The sequence below is a fragment of the Podarcis bocagei genome, assembly GCF_964188305.1.
Source record: "Podarcis bocagei genome assembly, chromosome: 1".
NCBI lineage: Eukaryota > Metazoa > Chordata > Lepidosauria > Squamata > Lacertidae > Podarcis > Podarcis bocagei.
In genome coordinates, this window is record NC_138125.1 from 63,899,786 (window position 1) to 63,918,945 (window position 19,160).

Below are 19,160 nucleotides of genomic sequence, written 5' to 3' on the forward strand. Positions count from 1 at the left end.
ACACAGTACCTGAAAGCAGTGTGCTCACTGATCCTTTCTTCCACCTTTTAAAAAACTAATTCCCACACCGACTGCTTTAACTGTAGAGATGTGGTATGTAAGAATTCATTTGAGACAAAAGATTGTAATCTGCATCTCAGTTACTCTCAAAACCTACAATTAAATCAGTGAGGTCATCAGAGCAATTGGAGGACTGTGGCTTAATTTCTATGTAGGCATTGCCAATGTTCACCTTTGCTTACTGGCTACATTGTTATTGCCTACAAATGGAAGAGATTTTTTAAGTTCTATTTTTATCCTGATTTGAAGCAAGCTTAACAAAAAAGCCCCACAATTTTAAAAATGTAACTTCCATTTTTAAAAGAAGTAGTATAACAGAAAATCAAAACATTGAAGAGAAAAATCAAACCAATAAGTATAATTAGCCTTTATGCCGACTTGACAAAAGGTGATCTAAGGCAGTGGAATATGAGAATAGCCCACCCATTGCCTTTTTAAAGTGGCCCCCACAACATAAAAACCCAGTTACCATCAAAGTCTATACAGCTTCATCTATAAAGGACTGTAAGTTTCCAAGTCAACTCCACAGCCCTATACAAACATTCTTTCTTCCACACACTTGCCATTGTGTGAGGGACACACACCCGTCACAACATACCCAGAGAGGAACATTTGCAGTGGGGACCCTGCAAGATCAGGACTCCAGACCGTATGAGGATCCTAGACCAGTGTTTCCCAACCTTTTTTGGGCAAAGGCACACTTGTTTCATGAAAAAAATCTCGAGGCACACCACCATGCCAGATGGGGAAAGGTCACTTTTTACTTATGTAAAAAAATATAAAAAAATATTAACAGCATAGAAGGTAATGGTTAGGCTAGCATCCCTCTTCCAAATATGCTAGGTTTTTATTTGCAGGGACTGTTCTACATGGGAAAGCATTCAGCACTGTCATTCTCCCATCTGCCATCTGAATTGGTACTATTCTGGGTCAACTTACTCTGCTGCATGTGTAGATGAAAATGGCACCAAGTGTGGGGGAGGGGGCAGAACAGGTTTCAGATACAGGATATTAAGCATACACGTACTTCAGATTGAACTGGTTGCTTGCCTTGCAAGTTTTCATTTCCCAAATGACTGCCTTGGCAAGCGCAATACCTACCAGGCTCAACGCCGGTCTCGCGCTGCCGCTTCCCGCGCTCTCAAGGACCCGGGAGGAGGAAGGCGTGAAGGGAATCCCGAAGGCGCGAAAACCTCGCGCATGCGCAGGCCTTCTGCCTGCAACAGCCCAGTAGGCCGGCCGAAGCGAGCGGCGATGGGATGTGGGAGGGAGCTTGCTCGCCGCCCCGCGTGTGCCTATGTGGGGCACGTTACAGCCCCGTGACGTCAGCGCCACGCAGGCAGCCAGGCAGGCAGAAGGCGAGAGCACCGCGCTGGGCGGCCTCTCCTCGCCGCCGTCGCCCCGCCTCTCGCCGCCCGACTCGCCCGCCTCCCTCCCACGGCACACCAGGCAACGTCTCGCACCGGTTGGGAAACACTGGTTTATCTCTTTGATGTCTGATGGGAGGGCATTCCACAGGGCGGGCGCCACTACCGAGAAGGCCCTCTGCCTGGTTCCCTGTAACCTCACTTTTCACAGTGAGGGAATTGCCAGAAGGCCCTTGGCACTGGATCTCAGTGTCTGGGCTGAACGATGGTAGCGGAGACGCTACTTCAGGTATACTGGACCGAAACCGCTTAGGGCTTTAAAGGTCAGCACCAACACTTTGAATTGTGCTCGGAAAGGTACTGGGAGCCAATGTAGGTCTTTCAAGACTGTCGTTACGTGGTCTCGGCGGCAGGTAGCAGCGCTCACAGCTTACGGACTGCACCGTGTAACAGGTGTCTGGCCCAGCAGCCTAAGGCGGACAAGCCACTGAAACAGGCATTCAGAATCCATTCATTTCATAAAACCTGCAGGGCTCAATCTCTGTGTTTGTGTATGTGTGTGTTTCTGTTTTGCCCAAGGGTCTGGGGGTGGGAGAGAGCTCTTTAGCATGATGCTTTTAAAACAATTAAATTATCAACAAACAAACCTGATGATACGAATAGCAACGTCAGGTGCTAGGGGGGGGGGAGAAGGGGGCCTACTCGGAAGTAAATACTGCGTCCAGGCGCAATTAGCGCTGATTTAAGGTGGGAGAAATAAGAGCATGCTGCCTGCGTCGGATACACACTCGCAGCCTCCCCTTACACAAGGGTAGCAGCTCAGGGAGCAGGTGGAGAGGGGATTAGACGCACACCCTCCGCGCTACACGGCGGAAGGGGGAGGGAGGAGGACAAGGCCATTCTCCATGTACAAAGCGGGAGGGGGAGCAGAAATGCGCGCCTCTCTCCCAGCCCCACATTCAACAAGAAGAGTCCCTCGCAGAAAGGAAGGGGGAGAGGCCCGCCGCCGCCCCACCACCGCCACCCTCCCATTCATAGCCACACACTCGGCGGCGTCAGGCTGCGACGCTGGGTCCCCGGGGACTGAGGCGCGTAGCAACCCCAACACCCAGAAGCCCGCGACTAGGCCTCCGCCCTGAGAGGCCGGCACCAGCCGAGCGAGTCCCGCACGAGCACCAAGGCGCCGCTGGGGCCGCCGCCGCCAGGGTCCCCTCCCCCCACCCAGCCAGGCGCACGGCAGCGGCAATGCGGCTCCCTAGGCTGCGCTCTCACCCAGCGGCGGGCAGGGCCTAGTCGGGTCCCCCGGGAAGGGGGGACTTTGAGGGCCGCACGCGCACACAAAAGTTGGGAGAAGTTAAAAGCCCGTCGCTAGCGGCCGCGGAGGAGGGAGAAAGAGAGGAGGCGACACCGCCGTCCCGTCACTCCACCCACCCCAAATCTCCATTCCTTCCGAGGCGATTGTCAGGCAGGCGCTCCGCGCAACTCACTCTCTTCCCTCGGTCGGAGCAATCGTTTTTCTCCACAGAAAAAACGATTGGGGTCTTGCCACACAGTTCTCCCCCCGCTCCGAAGAAGAAGCCACACAGCATTCTCGCCTGGAGAAAAGGAGAGACGGTCCCCCTCCCGTCTCTCCCCCCCCGCCACCCCCATTGTCAGTCACGCAGCTGCCACCCCTTCAGTCCTTTCTATCGAGGAACGACCTTCCTCCATCCCTCGCTTTTTTCCCCTCTCTCCTTTTTTTTTAAAAAAATATTTTCTCTTCCCCTTCTTTTTTTCCACCCTTTCTTTTTTCTCTTTCTCCCCCCCCCTCCCCGCCCTCCTGCCTTGCTGGGTTAAAGGATTTGAGCAATGGGTCTGGAGGTGGAGCTCGTCGGAGGATTAGCCCGACTCGCCCACCTCCCTCCCACGGCACACCAGGCAACGTCCGGCGGCACACTACTGTGCCGCGGAACACCGGTTGGGAAACACTGTCCTAGACAAAGGGAAAGGGGTCTCCACTACAAAACACACAGATGAGAATGCAAAGGGAGGTCTCTCAGGAACCCACTCCTGCTCCCACTCCCAATACACAATGACAGTTACAGTAGCAGAACTAAATTCCACTGTGTTCATTCCACTTACTAGGGTGTAAGACTCAGGAACTTCAGTGAGATATGCTTCTGAGTAAAGCATGCCGAAAGAAGGCTTTCAACAACCTTGGACCTAAACGAACAAACGAGACACATTTATAGAGTAAGCTTCTCATTTTAATTTCCCAAACATGAGCATATTTTCCTCCCTACTAAGGCTGCTTGCACTGGCTCTTACTGTCGCTGAAAATTGAAAACAGAAGTCTTTCAGAAGCCTGATGTGTTGTGGAGAACTGGGTAACAGAACAATTCTTAACTTGCTTTATTCTGATAACGAACTCACTGCAATCCCATTGAAATTTATTTTAAGAATCTCCTTATTGCTTGTGTTGCAGGTGGTGGTGGTGGTGGTCCTGTTGTTCATTAATTGATTGCTTTTCCCTTTTTTGGTCTTTTGATTTTTTTGTGCTTTATTAGATTTCTAAGTTGTAAGGACAATTCAACATAATGCCTAAGTCGCGGAGTGTACAAAAAATATAAATAATAATTAGATTGCAAGCTTTGTTTTATGCCCTGCAACAGTCAGCACTTTGCAACCAAATCGTTAGAACTAATGATCTGGTTAACAAATATTAGGTATAATTAACAACTGTCAAGACTTTGCTGCATTACCTTTGTTTTGAATTATTACTTCATTTGCACATTTTTAATTAGTATATGGAGATTGGGGGTTTTTTGGATATTTTTTTAAAACTGTTTAATGTAGTAGTTCTTTTGAGCCATTTTGGGGGACAACCTCTTGTGTTTGAGATTGTGAGAGCACCTTGATAAACTGGTATTTTCTGTGCCAGATGACTTTATATTTATACTTTAGAGGCAAAGTAGGAATGCCAGCATCTTGTCACCTCTCCATAATATACAGTTAGTATGCCTTTTGCTACTGCTTCTGCACAAATAATCTACTCCAGTAATTTCTGAATAAGCCATGCCATGCTCCTAAACAATGATGGTTGATTCACACATTACACTGTTAGCCATGTGCCCACCAGTGTTTGTAGCACTAAGCACCATAAAGCAGCCTTTCTCTGCTTTGTGTCCCCCTGGTGCTGCTGGATCACAACTCACATCAGCCTTAGCCAGCATGGCCAATGGTCAGGGATGATGGGATTTGTAGTCCAACAACAACAACACACTGAGGGAGGCTTCCTTAAGGAATTCTGCCCACATATCCATTAACTGTGGGAAATGGTTCATAGTGTTTAGTGTTACTAATATTGATGAGCAAAAGTCAAGTGGTAGAAGAGTGCCTACCTTAAAAGCTTACAGCAGGGGTCAACCTGAGGACCTCATTCCTTTCTGGGCCATCTTCTGGGGACCACATGTCAGTGGTGGTTGGGGCCTGGGGCAAAAGATTGGGTGGAGCAATTACTTTTGTACAGTTGACTAGTTTCTAGGCACACCTCTTTTGAGCTCCATCCAGACAAGGAAGAGTCTGGGATACATCTCAGCCAGGCAAAATACTTGAGGGTACAAAGCAAGGGCAGTGAGTGGCATGGGTTGGGGAGAGGAAGAGTGGCTGGGGATTGGGAAAGTTTGAAGGGTCGGGGGAGGGAGATTGGGAACCCAGACCTGATTTTTCCCATCCCTGGCTTATAGCATCATTGAACTCAAGAAGAGACATGTTGCATCAGGGGAAAGGACCATCTAAACCAGCATCCTGGTCTCCATGTGCCTGTTGGAAAACAGAAGAAACATCATCATTGAATGGGAAAGCATCAAATGGAAGCACTATCTGTTGTAAACCTCCCCACAAACCCTATTTGCAAAGCTCAGTTCCTTTAAGTCAGTGTTTCCTAAACTTGGGTCTCCAGCTGTTTTTGGACTACAACTCCCATCATCCCTAGCTGGCTAGACCAAAACAGCTGGAAACCCAAGTTTGGGAAACACTGATTTAACTGGAGCAGTAGATCAGGTCTCCCAAAGTAACTATGCATTTGCGTTGGCTTCACTATAATTTGTCATTGTGGTTTATTTGAGGGACTAGGTTTTGACAGATGTAGTCAATGATACATTGATCTCAGAATAACTTCTCAGTGTGACATCCTGGTATGTTAAGGCCCATTACACTAAGCTGTGGTGACTAACCAGATGCCTTATAAAATGTGGCGGCAGTACAGGGAAGAGGAAGCTTTCTTAAGTTTTAATCCCCCCTCTGAGAAAATGTTTCTGTTGAGAGGCAAAGCAGTGATTGAATTCAGAAATTAATCTTCCACTCGCCTTTCCCCCAAATGGCGCGAACTTCCTCCCTTCACTCAAAAATAAATAAGTAAACATCACTCTGGATGTAAATGACAGAAGGTTGGTTTAATGGGCTGAAGGTGAGGTGCCTGGCCAGGTTGAAAGGTGAGGATCTGAGAGGTGGACTTCCAGTAATAGGTCACCACATCACCATGGTAACACGACTGGCTCTGCCACACAATATGAAGAAATTAAATAGAAAAAACCACATTCTCACATTAATAGGGAACTGTGAAAAATCATGCTGAACTGAGTAGCTGCTATTCTATCTGCTGTAGTTATGGAATAGTGAAAAAAAGTGAGGGATATCAAATATGGTCTTTTTTATCAATATGCAAACTCTCATTTCTCAATAGAACACACCCTCAAACTATGACTAGAAGGTGGGTGTATTTGTGACTGATAAAAATGCCTTAAAGATCAGATGGTGTGTGGAGAGCCAAGGTTGGGTATTCAGCTTCAGTTTAGACTTAAATTTGCCAAACCTGGACAGATTCAGGTTTCTGATCTAAGCCCCTATTCTAGTTTATAAATGAATGCCAATTGGGGAACTCTGCTGGGAGCTGGTGCAGGAGGGGAAATTGGTGAAAATCTCTCTTCTCTCCCCCCCCCCTACACTTTCCTTTTGCTAGAAGGAACATTCTGAACAATCCACTCAAGGGTTGCTACCTCTGGTGAGAGCAACCTCTGGAGCCAATCCACTCAAGGGTTGCTACCTCTGGTGAGAGCAACCTCTGGAGCCAATCCACCATGGTCGCATACAGAGTGTATCTCTATGTCACCATTACAGCTGTCATTGGGGCCTTCCACGCATACAGTTTGTAGCACTCTAGCTGTTTGTCAGAGACATGGCCGGCAGAGCGGAATCTGCAGAGAGGGAGGAAAACAGAAACTTGGTTCTTTCACACAAGGAAAGTGAGATAAGTCCCTCTCGCTCTGGAATGCTGCCTGTGAGTTTTCGCAGCAGCACAGAGATGAAGGAGCAGGATGCAGGTGGTAGGAGGGAGTTGGATTCAACTCCAGAGGAGGAGGAATGGGCTGCACCTGAGTCTCCAAGAAGTAGGAGGCGGAGCAAGCGATTAGAACAAAGGAAGACCCGCAGGAAGCAGGGGTGGATTTGGCGTGTATCTGGCCTTGGGAGGGGCCAGAAGCCAGTCAAGTCAACTGACTCAGGCAGTGAGGAATGAGTTGTGGAAAGCCTGAATTGCTGAAAGCCCAAAATAGCTAAATAAACCTCCACTAGTAAAACTGCCAGTGTCCTTGTCTTTTGTGAGAGAAGTGCTAAACCTGACACTGTTGTTTGTTCCAAGGGTTTTTGATGTGAAATTGTAGTGGACCATTCACACCACTGATGTTACTCAAACCACAAATCCCAAGCACCATCCATAATGTGAGGCATTGCAGAAACCAACATTTCACACTGAACAACATTGTGGAACCATGCTGGAACGTTCACAAATGTCAGGTTTTTTGAGACAGAAGAAAAGGTCGTTTGATAGCTACAGTAACCTGAAAAAGCAATGAAATGATTGATGACATTAAGTTGGAAGCAGGCAGGAAAATCCTGTAGCTATAGCACAGGGCAGTCCAACTTTTCATACCAAGTGGGCTGCAAGAGTACTTCGACACAGTGCCAAAGGGTCACACCCTGCCTTGTTGCATGGGCGGGGGAACAAGGCCAAAATTTGACAGCCCTCCCAGCCCATGCACTGCCTTTACAAAGCCAGCTAAGTGAGGACTTTGGGAGCCTGTCGGAGCCCTCACACCTCCTTCCCAAAGTCCAGCATCCTTCCCCTTGGGGAAGGCAGCACAAGAGTTGTGGGTGGGTTGTGCATGAAATGTTGCTGAGGGCTGCAATAGGAGGCCTCATGGGCCATATGTGGCCCTCAGACTATGTATTGGACCACCCTGCTATAGCTTTACAAATGTTACATAGGGAGGGCTCTTCTGTACCAAACCAGTATTTCAATAAGGTAGTATATTTCAAAACACCTCTCAGTGTATAATGCAGCAATGCATGGAGCCATGTTGTTCCAGTGTAGTGGGCTATTTTAAATGTGTTTGGTTGGATCCAAACTGCCTCCCAAGAACAGAAGGGCTGTTTCCATCAGTGGAAGGCATCTGATTCAGTGGATGAGTACTTCTGGTAGCAGAAGGGAAAGTTTTTTTGCCTTGCTGAAATCTGTTTCAGAGCATTGGGGGACCTTTTGGAACAGTGAAGGATGTGGCACAGGAGAGGGAGACAAAATTGTGCCAGTTTCTTTTCCATTCCATCCCTGCCACCTTCTGCTGGCAGGAGCATCTGAGCAGAACTACACTCCGGGGAGGGGGCATGTTGCCTCCAGTGTGAGCAATCTCTGGATCCAGTCCACTGAGGTTCCCTGCACATTGCTTTTCAAAGAGCAGAGGCATACAATTAGGATCCTGCGAGCACACACAGGCTAATAGGAACCACTTGAGTAGTGACAGTGATTAGCAGCAAGTACTAGACTGTGGTTGGGACAGCACATCAAGGGCATGGGTCCCTTGAAGCTGAAACTCTACCTTTATGCCAGGGCAAAGTCATTTAAATACAAAAAGGAAAATAGTTTATATTAGCACCATTTACTGTGAAGGGTATATATCCATTTCCACATCATAAATATGAAAACAGGGGGCTGATTCAGACCTTCCAAGTGTCCCTATTTTCCAGAGATGTCCCTGATTTAGAGAAGCCATCCCGGTTACTGATTTGATCCCGGAATGTCCCACCTTTCCTTAGGACGTCCCTATTTTCATTGGAGAAAAGTTGGAGGGTATGGAGTTATTCAACCTTCAAGTCTTCTGAAGGAAATCCTGTTTGGGGGACGGCTTTTAAAAAATGTTTTGTTATGTTTTTTATATATGTTGGAAGCTGCCCAGTAATATGTGTGGAATATAAATAGTAAAATTATCATTATGGAATGGGACTTCCCTATTTTCAATGGAAACATGTTGGAGGGTACGCTGATTCTGTTTGAGTTTTTCTACAATGTTTATTTGCAACGACACCTTGCCATTTGACTATGCATGCCCCGTTCACTATTAATTACCATGTGTGCATTTTGCCATTTAAACTGAATTAGCTTCTAGTTAGCATGTTTATAGCTGATGGTTGCCAAATATTTCCTTTCCTAATCTGCCAGAGGAGGAAAAGAAAGAAGCATAGGTTGAATCTGGGAAGCTTTTGTCTGTAATGTATTGCCACTGTATGATGTATCAAACCATTTTAAATCTTTCTGATGCGTTCTGCATGAGCAATTATGTATTCAGGCAACCGAACTCTCCTTTCTTATGACCCATGTAACCGCCTTCACTTTCCAGAACAAGCTGTTCTCATTTCATGTAACTGCATTATGCTTTAAATTCTGCATTTCTGTCATACCTTAAAATCTGGGAATCTATTGCCTATCAAAGAGTGGGGTTTTTATTTATGTGTCTTGGGAGTGAAGGGCATTCAGGACTTTTACACTTCTGTCAAAAACAGTTTGCCAGTAAAAGATGAGGACCATCATGTAAAAAATTTAACCTCTTTCAGAACATGTACACACAACTTAATGAAGTGTGTGACATTTATGCCAACTGTTGGGCTTTTTTCTTAATTAAATGACATATAGAGAGAGAATGCATAAGGCACACAAACACAGAAAGCAGAAATTTGAATTGTCCCTCAAATAGGTGCCTCAGGACTTTGTGGCATCTCAGGGTCTTTAGAGTGGCACTAACTTTTCAGTATATCTTTTGGGGTGCATTTTTACTTTATTTGTTTCAGTGCCAACTCCCATGCCACCAAGATTTGTGCTTCTAATTGGCGCAATAACTTCCATTTCTAACTGAGCAGAGTACAGCCTTCGTATGCACAGTGCATGAGGTTAATTTGAAACTTGTCTGTTAATTTAAAGAAACCTGACCTGTGTTCTACATTGCAAATCCTGTTGAGTAATGCAACTTTAATTCTAACAACAGACAGATTTTGCGTCTGTGTGCTTTTCCCTTGATATCATTTTTTAAGGCAAAAGTGATGAGCACTCCTAGCCTGGGAGCTAAGTAGCATCCACGGTGCTCTCACTTCCCTCCCTAGTTGCCACTTAAACTGCTAGTAATAACAAATCCTTCAGGACATCAATAGAGTCGCTGTGTTGAATAATCGCAGGCTATCAGGCAGGAGGCTTGCAGCAGCAGCTCCATTGCCTGTGACATCACTCCTGAAGCTCAAACCCCACTCTAAGCAGCCTTCATTAGTCAGTGTGTTGGTCTGTCTGCTTTTTCCAGATCTACAGACCGTCACACGCGGGAGCAGGCTCTTTGCAGAGGAAGGACTTTGGGAATCAGAAGCTCTGGGAGAGACGGCGGAATAAAGAAGGGAGGGAGAGCGGCAGCGAGCCCCAGAGAACGCAACAGACACACTTACAATATGAAATTTATCCTGCCTCGTTACTTGATGTCCCTTTTCCCCGTTCTGGTTCTCAGCACCAGGTGAGTGCACAGATCTCTGACTTTGGAATGTGTTTGAGAAGCAGTTAAGGTGCATTTTTAAGCTTGATTTTCATTCCGGCTTCTCTCATGCTTGTAAGTTCAGGGAGCACCTTTTCTTGAACTGATTCCAGGGTAGGTTTTCGTTTCATGTTTCTCCTCTCTCTCTCTCTCTCTCTCTCTCTCTCTCTCTCTCTCTCTCTCTCTCTCTCACACACACACACACACACACACACACACGTCTTTGATTCTGGGTCATTTCCTAGTTAGTCCAGTCCACCCATCTCCTTAGCTGGTAACAGGGAAACTGCGAGCTCTGCAATGACCCAAACGCTTTTGTGATGAAGCAAAACTGTTCCTGACGTCCAGTATAGCTGTAGCAATTTTGCATGTGTTCCAGTGGAAATAAAGCTAAAGAAATGGGAATGGAGAACGTGGATTTCTGATGTTAGGAGATCTGAGCTGGAAAATAGAATGCCAAAGCCTGGAACAGTTTTATTGCAGTGGGAGTTTTGCAATTGAAACATAACCGTGTTCAGTCTTTCTGTTTGTATTTGTGAATGGCATGAGCCTGGAATGGCAGGGGTAATATTTTAAAGTTCCAGAAATATAGGAATCTCCCAGTGTGTTGGCTTCAAATCAACAAAAGGTTTTGAGTTTTCAATTTTGGGCATCACAGTTTGGGATCTATGGAGAACATTTATTCCTGAGTCAGGTGCAGCATGTCCTGCAGCCGGTACACATAGCATGTGCAGTAAATCAGATCTTAAGGGATGGCACACTGTCTCACAGCCACATTGCACACAGATTGAAAGTTAATACTGTGTGCAGAGTAGGATCTGTTTGAGTAAAGACCTCTTCCGACGTCTTGCTGTCAGTGCATGGCTTTCAATTTCCTGGTGCTTATAAACAAGAAAATGACAGCCTCCTGCTATGTTGGCTATTAAGTACCTTGTAAACTTTTAAGTCCCAAGAGAAGGTAACAAGCCGTGTGCCCACGCCTAAGCATGTCTCAGAGAATTGCCCATATCCCTTTATGATTAAGTTTTGCCTTGCTGCAAGGTTTCTCCAGCAGTGGATTTGAAGACGCTTTCTATTCTGGGCTCTAAGTGTTCTGTCACTGAAACAAGATTACTCACTAAACAGTTGGGTTTTCAGATGTAATCCACCTGAGCAAGAGTGCCTGCCAACTGCAGGTGTAACTGAGAAGGAAGGGTCAAAGAAGTAGGGAGAGAAGCAGCAGGACCACAGATAGTTTTGTGCTGAGATGTGCCAGGACTTCTTACTCAGCTGTCTACACTTTTAAAGAAGTTGTAATTTTAGGTTCTGCCCTGCTCAGCCAGTAATGAATCCCTCAGATGCTCTTTGATAGACCATGCAATTCTCTTTGAAGCCTTGCGTTGCAATTTGCTAATTATCTGAGGCTCTGTTTTGACTTACTGAGTAGATCTTGGAAATATCCTGTCAGTATGAAAGTCTCTGTCAATTCAGGCTGCTGATTTGGTGGCTAAACTGTAAGTGCATTGCCAAATGACACAGGAGTTAAATTCAAATGGAGGCTTGAGATGGAAAAAACAACTCACCAAGAGATAAAAGTCTGCATCTTAAATGGGCTTTTGATTGAAGTGCTTTTATAGCTGAGTTGATGGCTGCCAACTTATCTCCTGTTTACAAAGAACAGAAAAGGAAAGGCATATTTGCATTTCCATATGTTTTCAAAATTTGAATAGATTTCCTGAAAGAAAATGAGATCAGAGTATCAGCTGCTGTAACCTAGAATCTTGGCCAATAAACTTTGAAAGGATGTCATTAAAAAGGTTGTCACGTAAACCTCTTTGCCTATGAAGTATATCAATGGTAAACAATTTTCTTCTTCTTTGGACTTACCTTGGAGTAAGCCCCACTGAATTCAGTGGGACTTGCTTCTGAGTAGACATGGTTAGGCTTGCAGCTTTAGATTACAAAACTGGAAAAATATACTTGAGTGTCCACCCCACCTCCATTAGGGTAACTTTCAGACTTGAACTCAACTTGCACATAGTTCTGAAATGCATGTTAGCTTGATTCTTTTTTTGGTGATATTGAAAAGATATACCAGTGTGTGCAAATCACCAACCAGTCATTGATTACATATCAGTGAATACTGATTTACAAGTAACTTCCTTTTAGAACTGTTATTATTATACGACTAAACAACAACAACAAGTTATTGTGAAGCTTCCACTAGGGTTTTAAACCTGCACTGGAAGCCACAGAGATTTGCAGCTCCAAGAGAAAGTGATTTTTTAAAATAACGTAGGTTTTATTTGGGCTCTTAATGAATGCTTAACAGAAAGAAACAAGAGTTGATTGATACTGCATTGCTGCTGGAAGCATGTTAAGAGATGAGACTTTATTGGGAATGCCCATAATTACACAAGAGGAGTGAGAGGGAGGAGAGAGTAGACAAATTGGCTCCGGGAACTAATTGGAAGTTGCCTTCTAAAGCATTAGTTTTAGGGTGTATATAATTTGAAGCAAAGCTGCCCCAGGGGGCATTTATATGTTACATTTTACATTTTGATTTTGAGTCCTAACTTTTAGAGACTATGTTTTTGAAGTTACCCTCTTGTTTTGTGTTAAATATTGGCATGATTCAATGACAGTAATTCAGGGGGCTGTTGGAAGTGAGCATATGGGGTGGTATTTTGGTAATGTGGTAACTCTGAAGAACTATGGGTATGGCCCTGTAGGGACTTCTCTGCAGCCACCTTGTCCTTGCAAAGCTGTGGGTGCAATAGGGTGTGCACAGCCTTCTGTTGGTTTTTCTCTTGCAGGATTTAGCCAGTGATATTTCTCCTGTAATTTATTCTAGAAGAATGTCATTGAGTTTGTAGCATCTAAGATTGTTCCTTGCTAACATATGGTTAATGCTCAGGCAATTGCCCAAGCTGAGAAGGTTTGCAAGAACAGTTGCTGTAGTGAAGATGGGAATCTATTATCCTGCTGTGTGAAACTGCTTAGCTCAGGCATAGCTAAAGCCACGAGTGCTTTGAGATTTCTTTAGAAGTATTTTCCTGTCAACTTGTCATGGACACAGAACAATCTTCATTTCTTGTATTTACCAGCACTAGAATCAGTGGACAGTCCACTTGATTGGAGGGTGAGGGGAGGATGCAGACAGTTAAGCTAAAGTTTATCATTCTTATTCCTTGGGGGGGGGGTATCCCCAATTATCTCTGTGTGTGTGTTTATGAAGAGGAGTATATTTTTAAATAAGTATGCATTCTGCATGCATATTTTCAGAAATAACTTATTTCCTTTTCTAAATTGTATTTTTCCCATGAGCAAAGTAGAATAATCACAATCAAAGTTCTGGATTTCAGTACCTTGAAACTGCTGGTGGCCAAATCATGAGTCATGGTTTGAGTCTTCTGATCTAGGTCTCCAGCTGGGACTTTATCAGTAAAATGGAAGCTAGGTCAAAATAAAAATAAGGTGTACTCTCAAGCTCTCTTGCCTAAAGCAGCCTTTGCCAACCTGGTGCCTGCCAAATATTTTACACTAGAGGCCCCATCAGCCCGGCCAGAACATACTTAAGAGTAAATGTTCGCAGAAAGAGACATTTCTGTAAGATGTGCTGTCAGAAATCTATCTGGTGGAAAGTCATTGGGGATTGTTCTTCCTTCCCAGCCTCTAGGCATACTGGGTCAAGAAAGCAGCACTGCGGCATCCCAATACATGCTCCTTTGTATCTTTTCACCTTTCACTGCCGTCGCTCCGATAGTTGTAAATAGGGATACAGAAGTTGTCTATGTATTGCGTGCTTCTTTGAGTTGCAACCTGAGCGACACTTTTGAAATCGTGGGAGTCGGTATCTCAAGGACTACCAGCTCCTATGTGAATATGCCCAAATGGTCATTATCTGAAGCCCTCCTCTGGATGCTCCTGTTTTCTGAGGTAAGGCTAGGTATGTAGCAGGTGGAGAAAGCACTTTTCCCATGATGGCACCCCATTGTGGAATGCTCTCTCCAGGCATTTTTTGGGACTCTGACACACACCATATAATTTTTTAGTTCCTACCAACTAAGTGAGCCTAAAACGCATCCCAATTGTGAGCTAGTTTAGCTGTGGCTCGTGCTAACTTTCCTTAGTTTTGCTCTGTTGTTCAATAAATGCAAATATAAAAAAATGAGAGCACATCTCCAGTGACTTCATTCCAAAAGCAACCAAACCCAGGAAACTTCTGAAAGCCCTGAAACTTTTCACCAGCTAGGAAAATTGGGGTACGGGTAGCAATGCCCTCTTTTTAACACTTTACTTCAGCTCTAACATTTGCAGGCACATGAATTACTTGAGCTCATAGAACAGTAGGCTGTGATTTTGTAGTGAGCCAGTAGGAATCACATCTTAATCACTCTAAGCAATTTATTTTCTAGCTGGCAGTCCAGTGGGTCAAATCATTCCAAGTAGTATAGTTTAACTGTCTTATGGATTGTAGCTTTTCTTAAACAACTTAGCTGGTATGGCTGTGGACTTTTCCAATAGCCCTACAACCATGAAATAATTTTTAGTGAAACTGTATTGATGTAGCTTTTGATGTATCCTTCTCAGCAAATAATTCTTAGGATCACTAGTTAATATACTGGCTAAGTGGAGAGTACAGCATTAACAAAAGCAGTTTGCTAGGCGGTACAGAGCCACTACTCTAGCCTTCCTGCAGGAACCTTGTTGCTTACCAGGAGAGAGAGGGGTGAGGCAGTGGGGAGGTCTGTGTGGTGCAAACATGGCAGCAGACCCAACCCGGCACTTCTGCCATTGCTTGTGCTTGGTGCTGAGCCACCTGCTGGGAAGTTTGTGTAGCAGGTCTGCCTTTACCCAATTAGCTACTTCTGAGCATTAAGCACCCGGAAAACTTCCAGACCTCCAATGCAGATCTCTGACCCTCTGCTCTAACAATACACTCTACACTATGTGCATTGTTGAAAAAGAATGTTTGCAAGTATTAAAATTTTTACAAGGCCAGACAGATACTGCTTCTAATCCAGTATTCTGGTAGCTTGTTGTTGTTGTTTAGTCGTTTAGTCGTGTCCGACTCTTCATGACCCCATGGACCAGAGCATACCAGGCACTTCTGTCTTTCACTGCCTCCCGCAGTTTGGTCAAACTCATGTTTGTATCTTAGAGAACACTGTCCAAACATCTCATCCTCCTGTCGTCCCCTTCTCCTTGTGCCCTCAATCTTTCCCAACATCAGGGTCTTTTCCAGGGAGTCTTCTCTTCTCATGAAGTGGCCAAAGTACTGGAGCCTCAGCTTCACGATCTGTCCTTCCAGTGAGCACTCAGGGCTGATTTCCTTCAGAATGGATAGGTTTGATCTTCTTGCAGTCCATGGGACTCTCAAGAGTCTCCTCCAGCACCATAATTCAAAAGCATCAATTCTTCGGCGATCAGCCTTCTTTATGGTCCAGCTCTCACTTCCATACATCACTACTGGGAAAACCATGGCTTTAACTATACAGACCTTTGTTAGTAAGGTGATGTCTCTGCTTTTTAAGATGCTGTCTAGGTTTGTCATCACCTTTCTCTTCACACTGGAGAGCCAGTGTGGTGTAGTGGTTAAGAGCGGTGGACTCGTAATCTGGGGAACCGGGTTCGCGTCTCTGCTCCTCCACATGCAGCTGCTGGGTGACCTTGGGCTAGTCACACTTCTTTGAAGTCTCTCAGCCCCACTCACCTCACAGAGTGTTTGTTGTGGGGGAGGAAGGGAAAGGAGAATGTTAGCTGCTTTGAGACTCCTTAAAGGGAGTGGAAGGTGGGATATCAAATCCAAACTCTTCTTCTTCTTCACCTCCAAGAAACAGGTGTCTTTTAATTTTGTGACTACTGGTAGCTTATAACAAAAGTCTGTTCCCCCAAACTTTTCAGTTTATAGGCATTGGTATTCTTTTTTGTAATTGCCTTTTTTTTTGGTATTTTTATTTCATTATACCAGAATTTTTACCACAATGTACTGTGAAAATACATTCAAAGGTTAATTTGCATTTTAGCTTTCTTTCTTTGCCCGAAGTGTATATTTTAAAAGATGTCAGAAAGTTACCACTACTGTGAAATTATTATAGATTTTAAAGAATGCTAGGACTGTGCTGAATATTTTCCATATTTGGGTCAAAGCTAGCAATTTTGAAAACTTCCCCCCTCAGAAGCTTAGACTGCCTAAATGCTTGTCGTTTTTTCAGGCCTGCACACTGTCATCCCACCCCCGTTGGCTGTTGTTTCTTCAGCAGAATGGAGAAAAGAGAAAGACAATATGTATGGGAAGATTTATTAACAAATTACTTATCAGATTTTACGGCACATTTTGAACATCCGCGTTCTTCCTCGGGGGAAACTGTAATTCAGGTTCCAGCAAAAACACAGCTAAATAGATCGAGATGGTGAACCTTTGCTAGAGAAGCTAATCTTTCCCGGTGTTAAATGAGTAAATGAACAGTTTTGTCAGAATAGCTGGAAAATCATTAGAAAAGCAGGATCAGGCTGCTTGTTTTTTGCACCATCATTTGCAAATAGGGTTGGTAACCTTTCCAAACTCTGGCTACGGGTGTCACGCTATTCAAAAGCTCTTTCTACTGAAGGAGTGGGGTTGGTTCAAGTCAATGAGATAAGTCAACAACTGCATCTTTATGAAACTTCTTGAGGTTCTAAGATAATAATAATAAAAAACCCTTACAGGCATATACAGGGTTTTCCAATCAAAATTTGCGTAATTAAATAACTTGCAACATGTGTGTAGCAAGCCTCAAAGTTTTGGCTCCTCCCTGAAGCTTCTCCGCTTCCATCTGACCAAGAGGGGCCTCAACCCTTTGGATAAGATGGTTGCAATAGAGGCGGGGGGGGGGGGGGAGGTGATGGCTGCAGACAAAGGAAGATTCACCAAAAATTGCTTTCCTCTTCATTTTGCTGACATACGCATTTTGATCTTGGAGCTTAACCAACTGGATTCCACCCAATGTGCTTTTCCATTGCTTTTATTAATAACAGAAACCTATTGGGGTCTTTCTTCCTATGCTAGCAACCTTTTCTATAGTGTGTGTGTGTGTGTGTGTGTGTGTGTGTGTGTGTGTGTGTGTGTGTGTTTGTCTAAAATGGTGCGCAGTGTAAACTGAAACCTGATCTTGCAGTCATCAACAGGCATGTAATACAACCTGAAGAAAATGTTGTTTACTCCTAATAATGTGTGTAATGCCGACACTCACTAAATGGGTGTACAATAATAGGGTAAGATTTGGTTTATTTAAAAAAGAAAATATAACTGGGTCTCATATTAGTTTAATAGCAGGGGAAAGGATTATGGCAGCACCCCCCGCCCAAAGTTCAATAGAACCATTCCACGGCCGTTTTAAATTGCTATTATAAAGCACTTTGTAATTCAGTTCACAGGAACAAGTGCCACATTAGTGACTTTTGACAGAAATGAATATAGATTTCTCGAGTCATGAAGACACAATTTCTGGGTTTCATTTTAAATTTATTTATTTATTTAAACCATTCATACCCTTTTACTCTAATGCCCGAAATGCTTATGGCAACAATGTTTCACATTTTTTCCTATAAACAGTAGAGAAAGCAGATATGGGTATGGGGTAAAGCCTCTGTTGCTTAAGCAAAAAGTATGATCCTAAAATGAAACTTTGAACTTGCAACATAAAACTACAATATTGACTTTCCTAGCCCTGTGCCAAGGCAACCTCTTTACTTAGTGTTTACTTAGGCAATAGGCAGAATTCTATGAGCACATTAATTATCTCTTCTTGCAGTGACTGGATCAAGTATAAAAAAAGTCTGAAGAAAGGCAAGACTAGATATTGGCTCTTCCGAGTAGACATGCATAAGGTTGAACTTTAAATCTTCCCCATCCTATGGGATCACCTCATACTACAAGATGTGAATTGCTGTGTCTGGTTTGCTTCACATCACTATAGAAAAGGACAGAGAAATAAAGGAAGGATCCCAAGATGGAGAGGATGGGAGAGTAGATGCTAAAGGCACTAAAGCATCGCTTCCTTTTGCTGCAAGGGTGCCATAATTTTGTTGGCACTAACATCTGGCAACAAAGCTATTTTGAAATTTGTGATTTAGCTCTGCCAATAATATGCACATATATAGATATGTGAGCATCGCAATGATGCCATTCAACTTCTGATCTTTCTCTGCTTCTTCACATGAAAAAGATGCTAGTTGATGGCACCATTTCTGAAGCATTCATCTTCAAAGTTATATAATCAGCTTTACTTTCCAGGTTTCCCCCTGACATTTTTTTTCTTGTACGTATTTATAAACCATTTTCCAAAATAATGGACTGGAGGTTTTAGTAAATGTTCATTTTTTTACAGACAAATTTAATCAGTACCACTTCCTTTATTTTATAATAGCTTCCCCCAGCCTGATGCTCTCATTATGTTTTGTACAAAGTTGTTTTAAATAGTTCTGATATAGTGTAATATTGTGTTTTCATATTAAACTTGAGTTTTCATTGTTGTTACCTACCCTGGGACCTTAGAGTGAAGGGCAGGTAATAAAATATAGTGACAACAGCAGCAGCAACAGTGTACCTATCAACTCCAGCAAATGCAGCCTGCTTGTTGTTACTGATAGGAGATACAGTACATAACCTCTGGTGGGCATCAGCTTGAGGAATGATGCTTTGAGTGCACATATAGGAGAGCCTGTTTGGGATAGCAATTAAGAGTTCAAATTCCCATTCAGGAGTGACACTCCCGTGGTGACCTTGGGGCAGTTGCCTTCTCTCAGCCTAACCTACCTCACACACTTGTTCCGAGCATAAAATGGGGAAAGCCACACATGCCACCCTGTACTCCTTGGGGAAAAGGCTGGA

The 19,160-nt window shown here is 44.1% G+C and overlaps 1 protein-coding gene across 4 annotated transcripts in view; it reads left to right on the forward strand.

The window, feature by feature from the left end:
- LUZP2 (leucine zipper protein 2) overlaps positions 1–19,160 on the forward strand; it is a 340,653-nt gene that overhangs the window by 23,668 nt on the left and 297,825 nt on the right. For 3 of the 4 annotated variants that reach the window (XM_081165451.1, XM_081165450.1, XM_081165448.1), the window contains one exon: positions 10,085–10,288. In XM_081165451.1, the coding sequence (XP_081021577.1) occupies positions 10,227–10,288 (62 nt within the window). In that variant the 5' untranslated portion in view covers positions 10,085–10,226. Of the gene's footprint in view, positions 1–9,664; positions 9,684–10,084; positions 10,289–19,160 lie in introns of those variants that run through there. The other variant, XM_081165449.1, reaches the window with a different exon arrangement.